The sequence below is a fragment of the Argiope bruennichi genome, chromosome 1 (genome assembly GCF_947563725.1).
Source record: "Argiope bruennichi chromosome 1, qqArgBrue1.1, whole genome shotgun sequence".
NCBI lineage: Eukaryota > Metazoa > Arthropoda > Arachnida > Araneae > Araneidae > Argiope > Argiope bruennichi.
Genome location: NC_079151.1, coordinates 127522970 through 127543761, shown reverse-complemented (window position 1 = coordinate 127543761; position 20792 = coordinate 127522970). Strand labels below are relative to the sequence as shown.

At 28.3% G+C, this 20792-nt stretch overlaps 1 protein-coding gene across 1 annotated transcript; it reads right to left on the bottom strand.

The window, feature by feature from the left end:
* Positions 1 to 1987: 1987 nt before the first annotated feature.
* Positions 1988 to 20579, bottom strand: LOC129979409 (rhythmically expressed gene 5 protein-like). Its single transcript, XM_056090710.1, has 5 exons — positions 20166 to 20579; positions 18617 to 18683; positions 8079 to 8183; positions 3571 to 3657; positions 1988 to 2183 (listed from the first exon to the last, which is right to left on the bottom strand). The coding sequence occupies exons 1-5, from the start codon at positions 20265 to 20267 to the stop codon at positions 2092 to 2094; spliced, it is 453 nt and encodes a 150-aa protein (XP_055946685.1). The 5' UTR covers positions 20268 to 20579; the 3' UTR covers positions 1988 to 2091.
* Positions 20580 to 20792: the final 213 nt, after the last annotated feature.

Here is a 20792-nt window from a genome sequence, read left to right as displayed (position 1 = left end):
TTTTTAAAAATTGATTTCATTTTTTTAAAACTGTTTTCTTTCATGAAATCAATCGGGTGAAACTGAAAGACTGTAAATGGTCCACATCGAATGTATGTGCAGTTTTTTATAGTATGCAACAATAATTTTTTAAAAAATATTTCGCATTTTAATCTTATTTTTTAAAAAAAATCTTATTATACTGAATTATTAATCGAGTTCAGTTGAAACGGCAAATTGTAAAAGCATGTTTATAAATTTTAAAACTGAATTGGAAGCACAGTTACCAAAGTTTGAAATTAAAAGAAAAAAAAATATTTTTCTTTTCTTTTAGCAATTTATTTTCTTTTCTTTTAGCAATTTATTTTCTTTTCTTTTAGCAATTTATTTTCTTTTCTTTATGGTTTTTTTATTTGAAATCTTTATGTTTATGTCATTCTTTAATGCAATCAACCTGTCATCTAATTGCACATTGTCTTATAATGTGTTATGACTTTATGTTATGATGTTATTTTTATCTCTTGCACGGCGTGCAATGGATTCAAAAATTAAATTGACAAAGCGGACGTAACTTGTACCAGAAGATTAGGAATTAATTGCATTTTCACAAAAAGTTTCGAAGCTTAAACATGTATGAATGAATGCAACTGAGATCCTGAATGATTCTGATTAAAGAGGGAAAAATTCAGAGAACTTCGGATTGCTGATCAACTCAATCATCAGATTATTGTCAACCAGGTTGGGGGACTCCCACTTGAGAATGTTATTATGTTTCAATGTATGGAAATGTTTACCTATGCAAGAACTTTAAAACTTCATGTGAAATTCTTACTATGTTTGGAAATACTGAACAACATGAGAAGCAATTCCGTTTGTGAGAAATAAATTTGCTATAATACCCACAGTTTATAATATTCTCCTAGGATTTTCTCTGATAACGGCCTGTGTCATTCTCGAATTTTAATTGATAAATTGCGCGATTTTTCTTGTTAACAAAAGTTGAAATTCTAGTTATCTTAATTATATTTCTCTTATTTTTATTTTTGTCTCCAGAAATTTACCTAAAACTTGCAATATAATAGGAATCCCCCCCCCCCCTTATTTCCATCATCAACTTCGAAACTATTGATTTTTTTCGAGCTTTTTCACGGTTCTTACGAGCACCAAGTCTTGATACTAGATCTCTTATGCACCTAAATTCTTCACGATTACTCCATGCCTCATCTGTGGAATCATGGCCCACCCAAAATCGATAATCAAAATGAAAAAACGTTCAAAATTGGAGAAGCCATACTGGAAGGTTAGATACCCAACCTCCTTTAATTTTCCTTCATTCCATTTCCGTCATGATTTTTGGATTGGATGTTCACTGAATGCTACTAGAAAGGGAAAGAGGCTTTTTTTGTACTCTAGTAAAGCATTTATGTTGTTTCTTATGTCACTTGCCACGGACAAGCCCGCTGTTACGAAAACAGCGATTTTAAGCCGGTGGGGGAGCGTCTCTTGTTTTTATAGTAGCGCCATCTAGGCGCTAAGAGAACGACTTAGCTACACGCACGTCACAACCCTTTTTACGGGGCGGACTCCATTCACTCATCCACAGATCGTAATTTAGACCTGAATCAGAGAACGATCACCCCCGATCCAGTACCCCCAGTGGTATTACTCTCGCCATGGAGGACTTTGTGACCACGACAGATTTATACGCGCGTCAGCCACCAAGCACGCGGGGAATCTTCGGCCGGCGTGGTTGGAACTCGCAACCTAAGGGACGCGAATCCAACGCTCTACCAACCAGGCTATCCCGGCCTTTTAAAGCATTTATAGAGGAGGCAATGATACGATGATGTAAAATGTTCGTGAATAACCGACTTAATGTTAAGGCTCAAGAATAAAGAACATGGCGTTGAATGATAGTGAATGACTAGCTTTAGATGAATGCTTTCTAAACACGAAGAAAATGTCTTTTTTTTTTGTGTAAAATTGAATTAATTAATCAGCAATACAATTTTCTAAAAATGAATGTTTATTAAATAAAACTGAAAAATGAAGTATGCAGGCGATATAATTTACAAAAATGTGTTGGCACATAGTGCTATTCATAGGATGAGTTTAGATGTACATCCTCCTGTTGAAAGGATATGGAGCAGGAACAACAACCCTTTGTGGTTCATCATTGCTGTCGGAATGGTTGAGCTCGTAATCTAGAAATAAGAATGAGAACATGTAAGAATGTTTCAAAATTATTTGAAATGTAAAAAGAAATCCTCATTGTTAACACAACTGTTGAATCAATTGCCAGATTTAATTACAAAAATATAAATTAATAATAGTAATAATAAAAATGTATTATTTTTATTACATGTTCATACATTGCAATAATGCAATTATTACTACTTGGAAGGGAGCACAACGCTTTAAGCACTGTGGCAGATGAAAATTTATGACAAGATTTCTAAGATCGTGGCAATTGTTGAGGTGGGTGCTTGAAGAAAATTAGGATTGACCTAATCTTTGGTTAAGATGAGAGAAATATTCGATCAAATATTTTTTGTAATAAATATTTTTTTAAAAAATATTCTCGTATACGAAATAAAAATATTGTAATCGAAAAAAAAAAATGAATTTGAGATTTTGACGAATTGCCACATTCCGAAAAACACATTTTTGATATCGTGTCTGTCCGCCCATCTTCTGTAAACACTCAAGAATGCTTTAAGCTAGACACATGAAATTTGATACATGGACTTATGACATAATGTATAGATTTCTGTCAAATTTTAAATTTACAGGATGTCTGCCTGTTCTATTATAAATGAATTCGATAACAACAAAGCGAAAACAGCTTGGTTTATAAAATTTGGTATATTGGATTAGCATCTAAAATGTAAGTATTCTTATCAAATTTTGAACCAAATCTGTCAAACGATTGACAGGTCTGTATTTTTGCATACTCAATAATTCATTTACACAGTAACTTACATTGATGAAATGCTGTATGCTATCTTGTGACTACAAATATAACTGCTTGTCAAAATATGATGCCAGTGGGTCGCCAAAAGGGCCAAAAATGCATATTCTCGCGATAGATTTGTATCTATTGCTAAATTCACGCCAAAGATCTATATTTCGTAACAATCATTCACCAATGCCGTGCAAGGTATTCCAGGCCTTATTCAAGATCTACAACTTTATGCTGGGGGGGATGAATTTATTGGAGAATATGCGAAACTTTTTCAGGTTGACCACTCCCGTTAATTTTAATGTAGAGAGCACGTCACATGCTTGTAACCTAAAAATATTTAATTTCATTTTTTGCTCTGTGTTTTCGATTTTAATTGTCAGTTTTGAGGTTATTGGTCAACTGTTAATGATACTTGATAAAAAAAAATGAAATTTAGAAATTATCGATTTTTTTTAATGTCAGAATTCATATTTTAAGCACTGACATTATGAATTACATGGGAAATACTTGTGGCTTATTTCAATGTTAACATAGAATTTTTTATAATTTTGACTTCATACTATTATTTCATCTCTTTATGAAAGAAAATTACTATTTTCGATGTAGGCAATAATTGAAATACATACCGTCTGATGATTTTCCGTTATCTTTTTCATAGTCATAGCTTTTCTCAGGTGGAAATTTGTACCTAGATTTGGTAGCAGCTTGCCACACTGGAATGAAAAGAAAGAAACAATTAACAAGGATCCATGCAAAATAAATTGTTTTTAAAACCATGAAATTGTATATAATTAAATATTACTTGCAGCATAAAATGAAACTCGAAAAAGAAGGACTTAAATAGATTAACAAATGACCATTTTCTGAAAAATATTGAGAATATAAATAAAATTAATAAAAAAAAAATGTTTTATTTAAACCATACAAAAAGCTGACGAATATATTTTATAATTTGTTATAAAGATAAATATATGTTAAAGAAAAAGATATTTACTATATTTTTAAAATCAAATTCTAGTCTAGTTTGGTTTTTGAACTATTGAAGTCATTCGTGATTCCAATTGTTGAATATTGAGTCCAATTCGTGATTGTTAAATTTTTAAATGCATTAATTATAGTGTTGCATATCAGTGTTAGTTTATTTTGATTTGGCCATACTTTTACACGAATTGTTACTTATCTTCATGTTTAAAGACTCTTATTAAAGAAATAAATGAATAAGTTTTACAAATTGATATACATAATATTCTCAAACCCTTGGAATAAATTTTTAAAAAATTATGGCACAGATAACGAAGTAAAAAAAAATATATATATGTACAATGTCAGAAATAAGATTTGGGAAATAGGCATTTCTTCGCGTTGTCTCGAAACGAAACTGTAAGCTATATGGGCGCATAATTAAAAAATTTACAAACACGACATTAAAGACACTCGCATTTCGAAGTTGTGATTACTTAAACTCGCGTACAATCAAAGTATCCAGCTGAATGCCATCGAAGGTTTGACATCTGAAGCATCGAAGGTCAGTTGTTTCCATAATATTACATGCTAACTGATGTAATCGTGTGAAACATGAAATGATTCAATGGTCTGACATACACTGGATTTCATTTACAACCAAGCACATTTCCATGTTCTCCAGATTTGTAACCATTGGATTTCTCCTTTAGAAAGTGGTTGAAGCTGATGATGTACAAGACAAAGATTCAAAAATTTGTGTCGTAGTGATATGATTTGATTTTCATATTTGAAGATGATTTTATATTTAAAGATATCTTCACGAAACTGCATTTCTTTTTCTGTGTGCTTTAAGATCTATATCGTTATTTTTTATGAAAGCATATTTTATAATTTTTTAAATCTTTTTAAAAATTTCAAATTAGTCATCTCATTTTTCCCCAATTACTCCTTTAATAATTTTAACAGTTGCTTAATAACTGAGAATAAGGTCCTTGTTACCTCTTTACTTCATTATAAATCTTATTAAAAATATTTAAAAGTTGATATTAAAACCACTCTTTTAAAGAAAAATTATTAAAATCTTGGAAAAACTTTTTAAGATATATGAAACAAAAAAGTGAACTGCATACCCTCTGAAGCGTCGTAGAAAATGCAGTAACTTGAAGCTAAGATTTATTTTATTATTGATATTATTATTACTCATGAAATCATTAAGAGTAACGAATTAAATATGTATTCATTTTAAAGATGCTTCGAATTTTAGAGCAAAAATATTCTAAACAATTTAATCAATTATGTGAAAGAAAAAAAGAATATTGAAAAAATCTTTCAAAAGAATATTGAAAGATTTTTTGATTTTAAGATACATCTTTTATCATACACAACTTTAAAATGATTCTATATTGGCAAAACTGGTATATGAACTTGAAACTATTTTATGACTTTTCTGTGAAATATTTCAACTCCCTTGTTTAATACCACAATTCTTGTAAAACGAATCAAAATTGCAACACCAGAACGCAAATGTACCTGAGACAAAAAAAAAAAAAAAAAAAAAAGAAAAAAAGTAACGTATCCTAAAAGAATACCTTTGACCTTTTTCTGCATCATTTGCATATTTTCAGAGAACTTAAATGCTTAATCAAGCGTTGCAACCCGGATCTAGGGTGAGACCAGTTATAAATTGCCATGTGATAACATACAATTTAAGATCTGCTTTCTCCCCACTTGCTTTCAATGTCCAATTCTCAGTATTATATCTTTAGTTAGTGCCAACCTTATAGAACATTTAGACGCTTATGTTTTATTATCTTATTGTTCGATATCACGCATTTCATTAGCTTAATTTTCCAATCTAAAATCAAGCAGTGGGATTTCCGTTCAATGAAGTGAAATTGTGACTATAATATTATTGTGATTCCACGTCTCGCTGTGATATCAGTTTCTGAATTATGTTCCAAATTATTCTTTTTTAGCGCAAAACAAAGATAATGAAATTCGATATAGCAAATTTACTAAAGGAATAAAGAAAGCAGAACTCTTATTTGATGTTTTAAAAGATCGTTTTAAATAAGCATTATTTTATATTATAAATACTGAGAATAACTTACAAAAATATAATTATGATATATATTGCACATATTAATAAATCTATCAATAGATAAAGCAATATACTTGTTAAACTTTTAGCGATATCTTGTACAGTAAATGTGGAGATTAACTAGAATTTCATTGAATAAACTTAATACAGTAAACATTGATGCATAAAAAATAATAAAAACAATTTAATTGAATTATATGAAACTACTTTGGATTGGCACTGTAAGAACCACACAGAGCTAAGCGAAAATAAAGATAAAACGAAGTGTTATACAATTCTGAATTTAGATATATAGATAATTGGCATTAAATTATATCTTTCCACTTTTGAAGTTCCTTGAAAATTAGGTAATTTATTATAACTGCTATGGCATATTATGATGTATATGTCCAATTAAGATCAATTCAAAATTACAAGAGTTGAAGGCTATTTGTCAGGTTATCAGATATTGCAATTAGGAACAATTCGAGTTTATCTTGGATTTTCGGAATTAATTTTTAATTTAATAAATTATCGCCTGAATTAAAATTTTTTTAAAGTATTCATTTTCGTACTTTTTTAAATTCTTAACTTCCAGTGGGTTCTGTCATACAATTCTCTTCTATCAATCCTAATTGTACTTTTATTTAGTTTTTGAATGTTAATTGGCGATATAGCATCATTTGTAATTTTGTTGCTAGATAAAATAAAGTTATGATATTTAAATCTGACAAATTTTTCTTCGACTTTATTAGATGTCTTTTCATTGTTTATTTCAACACCAGCAGCTATTAAAATTGAAATTCATATTATTTGAAATTCGATCGTCAATCATTTTGGTTTGAATTTTAAAAAAACTGTAGATTTTTTTTTAATTACTGCTATTTTATATTTTGTCATTTAACTTGTATTTTTAAAAATTTGACTTTGAAGAATAGTTTCTTCGGTAAGTAAATTTTAGAACTGAGAATGAATCGAACGTGAAGGAACTGATTTATTCAAAAAGCAAATTTATCTTCTGATGTATTGTTAATAATTAATTTAATTTTGAAGTATATTATAAAAAGAGCTTTTTTTAAACTCAAAAGTAGAATAATATTTTTAACACATTAATAATCTCTGGTTTATTTGGCGACTTTTTGATTACACCAAGTTCCATTTTACATAAAATGCTATAATTTCGCCAAGATGGTTGCATCCATCTTGATTCCATCGGTTAGCGAATTATCGCGGGCTACTTCAATTGGCTGTGTTTCCTATTTTTATTTATTTATTTTGTTGATTTATTGCGGTGTCTTAAATATCAAGAAATATCCATTTTTAATTATTGACATACTGGTGAAAAAATGTATGTGAAAAATATGTTGAAATGAATATTACAGAATTTGGCTGATCGAATTCATTGGTAAATTGAATTCCAGGGATTTCGAATTAATATATATATATATATCTGTAATTCTAATATTTTTAGTAAATTTAAGGTCAGAAATAAAAATTGTAAAAAATTATCTTTATTTCTGAATGGTTTTTCTTAGTTTAAATACTCACTTGCTTTGTGTATTATTCAGTGATAATAATAATTTTAAAGATGTTTAATTCACTTGAATCGCTGTACAATATTTTCAATAAAAAAAATTAAAAAATTTTAAACCTTTTTTAAAATTTTAAAGACGTTAAATGACAATCGTATAGTGTATTTTGGTGCTTTATTCTACAATAATTGTATTGAAAGTGTTTATACTCTTTCTCATTAAAATTATGTGCTTATTAAAGTTATTAATTTTTAAATTATAGAAAACATTTCTTTACTTATTAAGATACAATACTGTTTAATTTTAATTATGTATTATTTATCAAAACTTTTAAATGCCAATTTAGCTTCTAAGACCCAGTTTTTCTTAATTTAAATTTTTAAATGTTCTAAGTTTTATAACAATCATGTTATCTTCGAATATTCCAAGCTCCAGGTTAAGAAATAAAGTACAAAAACACATGAGAAAAGGGAAGAAATCCACCACTATATATTGCTTTTTTTTTCAATATGAGGATTAGTCGATAAATTTTTGAAAGCTATTACTGGAGATATCTTACCTAGCTCCGAAGCATTCCTCTGATCCGGATCCAGCAGATCGAGAGCGTGTTCATCGTAATTCAGCAGATTCGAAATTCCATGCAGAGTCATGATTTTTCTGCAGTCTGGGAAGATCAACAAAAACAAAAAGGAAATATGTTAGCAATGCTTTAATTTCCATCCGAATTATCACTCTGCATTAAGTCAAAATTCAAAAAAGGAAATATACATTTGAGAACAAAATGACCGATAAATTATTAGATTGCCGTGACAAGACAACACGAAAATAAATCATTCCGGAACATAATGTGGAACACTTCGTTGCACCACAGGGACAGAAAAAAATTGTCTCGTGGGAAAGAATAGGATTTGTGGGTTTGTTTTCGAAATATGATTCTTGTTAACCTTTGCGAACAGCCGAAATGTTCGATTCTTTTTCTAGTCAAGTAAAAGTATTTGTTTTTGGCTTTCGTTTCCCCAGAAGTTATGATTCTCGAGAAAAGTTTTTGCTTCTCAGAAAACCAAGGATAAACAAGCAAGCAAAATAGAGAATTGTATTCTTGAGAAATAAACAACGGGAGAATTATCTCTTCGAAATTCTTCTATTCTTACACAATAGGATGTTTTCTTTTTTACTTTCTCGTATACGAACTATAGAAAAAGTATTGTAATCGTCAAAACATTCGAACACGAGATTTTATTGAATCTAAACGTTTCAGACTACCCTGAGTGCGAAAAATATTGAGTGGATGGGTGAAATTTGGTATAGTCTTCTGTATAGTCATCGAGTATAAGTTAATATGGTAACAGCAAGGTGAAGAAAGCTATGTAGATAAAATTCAGTACACAGGTTTAGCATCTATAATGTAGAAACCTATTATATACAACAAAGGTTGGATCGTCTGATGATCTGTATTCTCAGAAACATTAAACGCAATAATTTAAATATATGATACGTGATTTTTTTAACTACAAGTATAGTTCTGTGTCAAAATCTTTTTTTCGATTGGTTGGGAAAAACGCGCCTAAAAGTTTAAATTTCATTTTCAGATATTATTAACAGTATGCCAGAGATTAATCGTCAAAGAAACTCGCTAAGGAGCGTACGGTAGAATCAGTAAATATGCTAAATTTTCGAGAAAAGTTAATATTTCTTAGCCATTCCAACGCCATTGAAGGTATTCTTTGTGCTAACACCTTTATTAGACAATGTGAGAAAATTTTGATAAGGTCACCTCACTACTTGCTTTGCAGAAAAGGGGGGGGGGAGAAAAAAACACAGAATCCCACGCCTATTTACTTTTGGACGATTTTATTCCGCGTAGAAATCAAAGAAATATATTTTAGACACAAATATTGAAAATGAATACCCATAATATTATAGTTCAATTTCATATTACTATACAGTGTAATGTATTTTTTCTCTAGTAACTTTAAGCACTATTAGATAAAATATACATGGTGATCACTAGATATTTCCCAGATTAGCATATGAGATTATTACGAAAGAAACATTGACTTTCAAATAGTAAAATTTTTGTTATGGAATAATCGTGTTCTTTAATTCTACTAATGGGGAAATTAATGCAAAAATAGCGATTTTAAATTGAATTGTTATCAAAATTTTGTCAGAAAAGTCATGCGAAATTGACGCCCATTAGTTTTTTTTTTTTTTCGCTTACATTAATGGCAGAGTACTTACATCATCAAATGATGTTGATACACTACTTAAAATTAGGATCACAGATTTTCTATCTAGTGTGACAGCTGAAATTTTAGACAATACATAACGAGAATTGGAATACTCCCTTTATATTCTTTGAGCTACCAAGGGTGCTCACATTAAAATTTGCTGACGTAAGCGTTTCATATAAAATTTTATAACCACAATATGCCAAATTGGAATAGTTTTTTACACTAATATTTTTTAACCAGGGATTACAAAGAACAAATTCTACTTTGTGACCAGCCAGTATCTCTTATATATCCTTATATATGTTTCAGTTTCTTAAATAGGCTATTTTTCCAGTAGGATTAGAAATAAGCTTCTATTCTAGAACGTTCTTTAATCTTGAAGAATGGGAAGCAAACGTAACGCATTTTAACACAAATGATAATAGAGAATTATTTGACCTTCAATCGGAATTACGAAACTTGACATCCAAAATTTACGAATTATAGAAAGAGAGAACTAGAACAAACTTCGCACACGTAGCAGAATATTAGTCCAAATTTATGACTTCTAAAAATTTTTTCGTTCTGTTTAATTGTCTGAACACGTTACAGCGGTCAGACAACTTTAGAACTAGTTAAAACTGACGAGAATGTTTTAGAAACAATTACTGAAATTTAGAACGGATTTCATCATCTGATTAGTAGCAAATAATGCTGATTCGAATACTGATTTAATGATATTTTTCTTAAGCTTTTTAATATATTACAAACTTCTCAAAAATTTGGCGTTCGAGAAGGAACATAAATTTTCAGTTCGATACGCTAAAAAAAATCGTTTGCTGTTTTTTTCCCTCTCAGCGTGTGATGAAATGACCCAGAATCACTACTGAAAGAGGATCTCTTAGCAGATTTCTGTGCGAAAAACAAACGAAAAACCCCGCGACTCGGATAAGAGTACCGAATAATTGATCTAACGATATACCCGGAAGCAAGAAGTTCAAAGAACCATTGTGACCTTGGCGTTTTTAGTTTGAGAATCTAATTTCAAGGTTGCAGTTCCACAGCCTCTGGGAGACTTTCTTTTTTAATGAAAATATTGACTTCCGCGAGTTCATAATGTTTCTCATCCACTTCTGTGAACAAGTTAATAATGTTTTCAATTTCTGGGGCGCAAGATACTCAGTAGGATTTGCAGTAGCGTAATTTAATAGGATTTGTGCAAGCATAAATGATTGGAGGCCATTGCGCTGGAGCTCAGTTAGCGAATAGAGCAATAGTCTTGAAACCGAAATAAGAATATCGAATACAAAAACAAAAATATTAAATTTCGGGAAATTTTATAACAAAGCCGATCATTGGCAGTCACTGAAGACTTAATTTCACAAATGGGGATAGTTATAAGGTCAAAAATCAAATACAACCTTGATTGTTAGAAGATGCAAACTGAAGCAACTGCAACCCATTACATAAAAATAAGGAATATTGAGAAAATGAAGCAGTATGATTTAAACATGATTATATTTATAAGCTGAATTATTATTTGCAAATCGTGATACGTATGATGAAAAAAAGGATTCAAAATGCTTTACAGGTTGGACCTACAGCAACCAAATTTGGCATGTAGTTATTTTTGGCTTATAATAAATTTTAATAGACTAATAAAAAAATTAACGCTTTTACTCAATGAATATTACGGCATAAAAATCATTTTACATCACTTCAAAATTAACAAAAAACTATTTTTTTGCGACACAAATTAAAAAAAAAAATTTCAAACATATTTTACAGCAATATGCTTTACTGTTTTTTGTCACGATGTTATTGTTATACTCACAATGCGTTGCGATGGTATTATATTGTGTTACTGGAAATTTATAAAAACGTCAGACTTTTACAGAATAGTTATGAATTTGATAGGCTGCCTGGTGTTTTTAGGCAAAGCATTAAATACGAGAATTATAATATACTTCCCTAAGTATTGTATAGAATACCTAGAAATTCTATAGAATAAGAAAGGCTATTAAGACAAAGTATGAAAAAAAAGCATGAAAGGCTTTTATAAAAAAAACATTCATATTCGCATCTGAAAGATAATGAAAGAGTGTCATTAAAAATTATATTTAAAATACGTAAAATATTAAAGCTGTACAGAATAATTTTTAAATTTTTCTTATTAAAAAAATTATGAATCTAATTGTTGTATCAAGAAAAAATTTTTTTATTTTGAATTGTCCTTATTTTTATTTCAAAATTCAATATTCGAAACGAATCGAAGATGTATTTCATACTTTGCCCTTTATTATTTGACATTCTATAGAATACCTAGGAAATATGTGAAATATTAATCATATCATACATTACTGGTCAGTTTTTAGCATTCTATAAAATGGCTAGATATTCTTTGGAAAGCTATATTTGAAATTTTGCCAGTAATATGTTTTTTTTTATATGTTCATTATAGCTGCAATATAATTTAGGGCAAATAAAAAAATGAAATTCGAACTAGAAGTTCGAATTTTCTTTACATTTTTATAGAGGGTAGAATCGTTACATTTACATATGAAAAAATATGCATCAATTTTTTTTTCCGAATGAAAAAATAGTTAAAATGAAATTTGCTAGGTGTCTGGAATTTTTCTCCTAATTTTTTGCAAAACAATGACTATATCTAAAAATGTAAATTTTAGACTTGGCTACTGATCCAAATATTGCAACCCAATTTGTAATGTGATAAGAATGTCACTATTATTCGATAAATCTTTGGGCTTATTTTAACGAAAGAATACAAATAGAATATTAAAAAAAATTGTTCGAATAAAATAATCTTCAATTAAAACTATAACCTATCCTGCAATTGCAAGATTTAGTTAGATATAATAATCGAATTATCTAAAAGAAATAATATCATTAACTCTTTTCTAAGTAGAGTATAGGTCGTTTTGACAATTTATAGTGCAGCAGCTAATAAAATGCAGTAAATTCTTAAATTCTATAAATTTATTAGAAAATATATTGAAATAAAATTTTTCACACATATAAAAAATATATTCTGACGATATTGTCAAGGTTCCTATCTATTTGTAAATTCTGTTTCGAAAAGTAGCTTGATAATAAAACTGAATGACAAAGAAATGAAAAATCTTACTTTTACAATATATCTGCGAAAAATAGTATTTTAGAGGCAAAGATAATAATGCAAGATTTTATAACGATACGGGAGAGTTAACTGGAGGTCGTCAAGTATTTGTGTTCAACTAATGTGAAAAGCAAGGGCAGGTGTTCAGCTTTAAAATGGCACAATTTGCCGTTAAATAAATTGTGTTTAAATTTATGTCCTGTTTCAGGTCAGGAATGAATCGAATGGTGACACAGGAAATGTGCAAACATCCACCACGTAATCAAGTTCCTTCGCTATATCCGATAGCATTTCCCTTAACTTTTGTTTCCGTAAATTTAGACAAATGAAAAAACAGATAAAAGCTAAAAAGCAATAACGACAATGATAAAAACTACCATTTTATACTACACTTACTTGACATACTTGATTACCCGGGATTAAAATTCTTCGATGAATGGTATTTTTAATGTAAAAACTACTTTTGCATAAAATTTTATAATATGGAAAAAAAATTTAATCCTCTGAAATGTTTTTCTAAGATTAAAATTAGAATATTAGTTGAACCAGACGATTTTTAAATATCGTTGACAGCTCATTTTCACCATAAGTTATTAATTTTGTTATATTAGTATTGCAAATTTTATTCATAAATGCGGAAGTAGAAATGAGAAAATTTTGAAATAATTAATTAAATAATTAATTTTTCATTAATAAAGAGCATAAATATAAACAAATTAATAATTGTTCCTTATAAAAATTGTTAATTGTCTGCTTTTAAAATTTTGCTAATACGTTCTGGCAACAGATCTCATATATTCTTGTTTTTCAAAAATAAAAATATTTCATTTGCTCACGGAAGCTTCAGTTTCCTAGCCTTCGTTGAATTTTAGCATCGAACTTATGTTTTTCTTTTAATAATTGTTAAGTCACAACCTTAAAATGAATACAAACATTGCAAAAAAAATGTATTAAAATAACGGATAAATTGAGAATTAAAAAGTAGTTAAAATTCTTAACGTTTCTTTGCAAAAGAGTACCTATAGATTTCCTTAGCTCAAAATCATTTGCTTGAAATTCTTAATTTTTTTTTACAAGAATTGAAAGAATTGTTTAAGAATAAAATTGATGTCATTGGAAAAGAAAATTTTGAATTTTAAGATGGTTTCAAAATATCTTTTTCCGGAATAATTTCTTCTGTGGAACTAATTATTTGTATTATTAACTAAATAAATATTTTATTAATTTCTGAGCACTGAAAAATTGATGATTATCTTTTTCTTGTCTTAAACAATAAGTGAACAAAATTTAGTTGAATTTGGCACTGTTGTTTTGAAGCATATATACATATATACGTAGTCACGATGTCTCTTAATTAAGCGAAATCCGAAACTTTCCTTACAGAACATCTGCTAAATCTTATTAAAATTTATAGTAATGAGATATTTTGCCATTTCCCAAAATTAACAACCCTTTTTTAAATAACCACATTAGTGTAAAAGGAAAAGGAAGTATTTTCGATTAAAATGATATCCATGATTTTATAACAGTGCAGCCCGGGCATTCTATTTTGTGAATATTAATAGAAATAAAAGGATGGATAGAAAAAAAATACCGTGGATCAAAATTTATTTTAGTTTTCTCTTAGAAACAATAGAGAAATCAGTCTGAGAGAGCTTGACTGTTGATTGAAACAATTTCGAATTTAAGCTAAAAAGATCAGTTTAGAACAGGACAAATAAATGTCGAAAAATTTAATACTAAGAATAGGTAATACATTAAGATAACACGAAAAAATATATTAATATATTACAAATTAAAAAATATATATTATGGGATATAAATATGTATTTAAAATATTAATATATTAAATTGTTATCATTACATATATTAATATGAAATTAAAATTTCAAGTAAAAAAATGCAATATAAAAATACGTTTCGTATTTAAATCTACATTGTTTAATTTTTTTTTTTTCTTTTCGACAGAATTTAGAAATTAGATTTCTTTTTCTTAGGGCAAGATCTGCACATTGAATAATCTGTGCCAAAAACTATTAATTGTAGAAACTATTATGCGTATGAACAGAGCCGGGTGAAATCCTACAAGTTTAAAAAATATAAGTTGTTCTTCTTATCAACTTCTAAAGCTAGATATTTTTAATTGATTTTACTTTAATATTTTTTGTAAACAGTTTTAAAGTAAATATGGCAATCTGAAATAACAAAACATTTAATTCCAAGCCGCCTTTTACAGAGCTGGTTTCTATGGAACACGTTTTAAAAAATTCTATTTGATAAAAAATTTTAAATTAAACATTAAAAAAAATACAAAACTTTTTTCACTTTGTATTATCTAAATGAATGCAAAGTTTGCAATGAATATTGATTTGAGAATCAGTAGTTAATTGCAAAACAAGCTGAGCCGCATTGATCTACGAAAGAATTTGAAAGCACGAAAAAGTCGTGAAATTTAAATGATACTTGATTATAATTTGAATAAATTTTAATAAATGGCTCTTCTGGAAAAAATGCAAGCACGAAATAAAATTCCCTGACCTCGTCTCGTGATTCTTGTAGTCAGTAGTTGCCTACTTACACTATTTGATAATCCGGTCTTGGGCATAAATGCAAAATATTAAATAACAGAATAAAAAATATTGCCAATTAAAAAAACAAAATAAATTGCGATAGAGAATAAATTAGTTAAAAATAAAAATAAAATAAAGTTTATAATAAGACCAGTTCAAAATCAAATGTTAAAATGTATTGAAAACCACTCGTTTCCAAAAAATTAAAACAAAGAATTTATAGAAAAATTAAACCGAACCAGTACAATTAAACAAAAAATAAAAATAAAACTCAGGCTGAACCGGACACCAGAATCAAAGCAATGCAGGATTTTAGAATAATTGACTTGTCGGCGTTACTGGTCAAGCAGCTAAAGATGAATATCTTTAGTATCCTTTTTTGAATTTTTAAATGATTAAATTATTATTATTATTTGTAAATCGCCCGGAATGCTGCTAGCAGATCTGAACTTTAATTGTAAACGGAAAATTATCCTTGACATTTCGTTAGTAGGAACATGGTTCCTGTCATGATTCGTGCCTTTTTTGTTACAAGAGGATGTAGACATCTATATGCTTCAATATGGGATCTTTGGATCTGGAATTTCTTCTATGAATCATTTCTAAACAATATTAACATCTGTAGAAATGCACTTTTCATTATTTTTGGAGGAGTAAATGAACTTTAAAAAGTGATAAATTGTGCTGGACTTTTATTTTTTTATAAATAAGTATTCATTTTATGACAATTAAACCAAAGCCGTAAACGGGCAATAAATTTAATGAAAACAATTTTACTACTATACTAAAAGGTGTATATTTTTTTAAAAATTTAATTACTTTCTATTTTATAATTTTAAAATTATAATTTATAACTATAAATTTTATGGATTATCGTAATTATTTATTTTTCATAAATATTTTCTTTTTGTCATATTAGATGGATGAGAATTTATCATCATGGGATATCAGACGAATCTATCTTGATAAATTAGGATATGCCAAAACTGGGATTCAATTTACGCTCAGTTTTGCACTTTTATCTCTCTCTCTCAGTAATGCACTCATCTATCTCTGGTCGATAGTCAGTTGGAAAATATCAGATGTTGCCAGATGTATGAAATAAGAATGAATTATAATTAATTGATTAATTGAACTTAAGTTCTGAAAATAATGAAATAATTACAGTCACAATAAAAACATTAATACATATAATTTCTAAATTTTAGGACTTGAATGGAAACTGCATTCGAAATTCTTTGTAAATATGAAACAAATCAAGTTAAATAAAAGTGTTGTGAAAGAATTAACGAATGACAGAAAAAAAATTTAACTGAAGGACAAAACGAAATTTCATTTATAGTTAATGTTTGTATGTTTAGTTGCAATTTGTTGAAGAATATTGCAGTAACGGAATGTCATTCTTTAATTCACGAATCTTTTAATGAAGAAACCCACAACCAGACAAGAAACAAATTGTGTGGATGCAGTGCTTGTAAACTATGCATATAATAGAAAAAAGAATGTATATTAATTAAATATCAGAAAACTTAAATAATACACTCTAGACTTAACTATGGTTAAAAAAAATGTTTAAAAAACATAATTATTTCCCAAAATTTCCAGGTGAAACAACAGAATTCTTTGAAATACGATTATAAAAGAGCATGATTACACGAGAATGAATTCAATTCACTTTATTTGCCGCATTATTAGAGGATTGTCACATTATAGAATGAATGACGAAACAACGTATAACAGGTTTTTATTTATTTATTTATTTTACGAAAAATTTATTTTTGTGGAAATTTCTTAGAATTACGGCAAAAGAAAGAAAAAAAAAGTTTATTTTTAGAAAAGAAATTGAAAAATTTATTTTTAGGACATTTTTTGTTTACCCTGGCATCTTTATAATTAAAAGAGCGAAGAATAATTATGGAAAGTCTTATAGATATTTTGATAATTTCATAGAGCTGAAAATTAAGAAATTTCATAAATTTATTTATAGCTGTTAACATGTTTGAACAATAGAAATTTACGGCATTTAATAAAATTGCCTTTTTTGAGGTGGAAAACCTATAAAACTATACTCTCTGTTGTTTTGATTAATAATTCATTATTCTTTTCCAGTATATTTCCTTAAAACCTTTTGATTTAATCTGAAAATTTCATGTTTGTAAAGATGGAACTTTGGATCGATTTTTCATTTATTTCCTGGTGTATTTGAGAAATTCAAATTTCATACAGTTGAGTATTCTGAGGGACAAATCACTATTTTAGTATTTTCAGAACTCAGTTTTCATTTAATACGAACGAATGGACTAAGTTTTAGTTTTATACTCAAAGCACCAACTGATAATGGATTTTGAGATTTAATTGATTCGGAAATTATATAATGAATTACGAAATAAACATAAAAAACTCAGAAAAATGAAATGCCATTTTTTTTTGTATGCTATATGGTTTGAAATTATTAAATCATTTTTTTTTCCAAATTTTGTGCACAAATTCTATGAAAGATGAAAAAGGTTTGATGAAATTTTGTGATATTTAAAAATGTATATAAATTTTTGAAATAAAAAACTAGATAGGGTACCCTTTGAATCGGTCTTGGTGTTTTTCTAGAACGAACTTGCCTCTTGTTTTCAATAAGAATTTTGTTTCAATTCGTTCATATTTTTATTTTTTGTAAAAATAAAAAACTTAGCTTTAACCATTCAATTTTAGTTTTCTACATATATTTATTAATAATTTGTTAATATTATTTCAATATTACGTTTATTTTGAAGAACGCATTACTAAAACAGCGTTGAGTCTGTTTGTTTTTAGTGGTGTTTCTTTTTTTATGGACATTTCTATGTATAGAGTTTTGTCCTTTATAGGCTCTTAATTTATTTTTTTTTATTTCAATTTTTAAAAACTGCAGATGATAAGGTGATTTTATGTGTCATGATATTTTAGATGACAATTAAATTTACACCTTAAATATTAGTTATGAAAGAATTAACTTCTGGAGTAATACCAAATATATCAGACAGTAATACAAAAATCTTATAATGATGCATTTATAAAAATTAATTATTAAAAACTGTTTTCATTAAAATCCAACACCAAAAATGCTGTCTGGAACAAAATTGTTCTAACGAGGTTGTTTTCAAAACGTTACCCACACTAAGACGACAGAAAACAACAGTCTTACCTTCTGAAGGTTGAGTCTTACAGTATCGCTGGACAAGGTGGACAAACAGGTACATCAGTCTTCCCATCTGGAATATTAAACAGATATCAATTTTTTATTGTTTTTTATAAGAACAGACGAACTCATCAGATCTTCTAAGCGTGCCAGAAAAACAAAGGCTTTGACCCTAAAAACACGTTTTCTTCGAAAAAGTTCGCCGGATTATCCATTCTATGTCATTCGTTTACTGACAAATTCTTTTTTGTGGAGCAGATATTTTACCGCTTGTCAGAGAAAAGATATCAATGTGGAGTAGAAACGGAATGCTGAATTAGTGCTTAAAAACGTAGTATGTTGCAAGCTTTATTTTATTTATTTTCCATTTGTTTTTCAAATTATGGTCGAACTGTGTTACGCTGTTGACCCACAAACTTCCTTGGATATAACATGTGAATGTCCTTCAAGGTCACATGGAATTCCATGTAACAAATTTTTAATTTATTTCTTTATTTTTCTGTGCCGGCAAAGTAAAAATATATTCCTCCCTTTTTCAGTTAATAGATTTTATTTCATCGAACTGCTTTATAGCGTAGAGTATTGAGAAGATTTTCAATTATAGAGGAAATGTAGTCTTAAAATAAACTATTCAACTTATGTCTTAATTTCGCAAGAGTTTTAAATATTCAATGTACTTTTAGCAAAATATTAGCAATAAAATTGAAATGATTTGCGCGATTAATGAGACTATCTGTGAATTAACCACAAGAATGAAAAGTATTGCAAAAGAGAATGGAAATATAGATTTAAAATATATTTTACTATATACGTAATTAAATCTCACTTTATAAACATTTTTATTTATGATTTTTGAAAAAGTAAGAGAAATGAAAATCTTTTATATTTCGACGATGATGGATTTTAAAAACAATTATCAAACATTTAAAATTAAACTAAAAACACTTAATAATATTGCATTATTAAAACTGATTCTACATATGGTTTGATTATCATTCCGAAATAAAGTAATTTTATTTTTTTCTTCGTTAAAAGAAGAGTTTTCTTTTTCTTTTGTAAATGTATTCTAAGCGACGCATAGAAAGAAAATTAACTGAACATATAAAAGAATGTTAATTTAATGAACAAATTACTTTTTATCTGTCTTCCAAATTAAAATATAATAAATCTTTTCTCGTAAAATAATGAAGTGATAAATATATTAAGAATGCAATATAATTCAATAGTAATATAAAATATTTTAATTCCATACAAATACTACATTTGTCAAAACTGCCAATTGCAATATTTATTTTCGAATAATGTGCAAGTTAATTATTATCTATAATTTTAATTAAAATATTTAAGAAAACATTAAATACATTTAAGGCATCATTTGCTTTTCAAAAAAAATAATTTCAATGCACTCAATTTAAGCAACTTCGATACATCTAAGAAGCATTGAAGTTTTAAGATTACTTAAGGATAGAAACTTCGCAATAAAATTTATAAAAAAAAATTAATATTTTTTAAAAACATTTCTATGAAAAAATTATGAAGCAAACGTGACACATACCTTTTCTTCGTATGTCAGCATTTCCCAAATAGGAATTGCACTGGGTGTCACACTACTGACCAGCAATAAAATAGAAATTATTTGCGCGACTCGCCTATGCATTGTTCCTATTTTAAGAAATTCCAAATACTATATTTTGTAATAAAAAGAGTGTCAGTTCACATTCCTTTCTAGGAGCCTTATGTTTCGAAAAAGCAGACTTTTCACTAAACCTACACTTTTCTCCAAGTTCTCTTTAGACTGGCTACACGAGGAGAGCGAATTTCTGTTGGCGTTCGAAGGAGTCTTATGGTTCCGTTCTCCTTCTTCTCCTTTTATATACGTTATTTAGATGAAGGTGGAGAGCGAAAGGTCAGGTGCACGTCGGAGTTTCAGAGAGAGACGGATGATCGGGAAAAACCAACGCATCTCTTCTTCCCCCTCTCTTTGTGTGTCTGTGATTTGAGGTTGCTTTATACGAACAAACTTCTGAGTGGAAGGTTGCAAGATTTAAGATTTTATTGCTTTATTTGGCGAGATGTAAACAAAAGGCAAAAAATAAAAGAAGCATGTGAAAGGAGAATGTCCTATTGTTTTTGAGTAAGTTTATTGAATTGGTAAAGTGGTGACGATGACATAGCGAGAGGT

Bases quoted from the DNA above. Each gene is read 5' to 3' on its own strand.
- LOC129979409 (XM_056090710.1), bottom strand. From the start codon at position 20,267: ATGCATAGGCGAGTCGCGCAAATAATTTCTATTTTATTGCTGGTCAGT. The intron at 18,684-20,165 runs GTATGTGTCACG...TTAATATTCCAG, and splicing joins TGCTGACATACGAAGAAAAG to ATGGGAAGACTGATGTACCT. The intron at 2,184-3,570 runs GTATGTATTTCA...TCTTATTTCTAG, and splicing joins TAACGGAAAATCATCAGACG to ATTACGAGCTCAACCATTCC.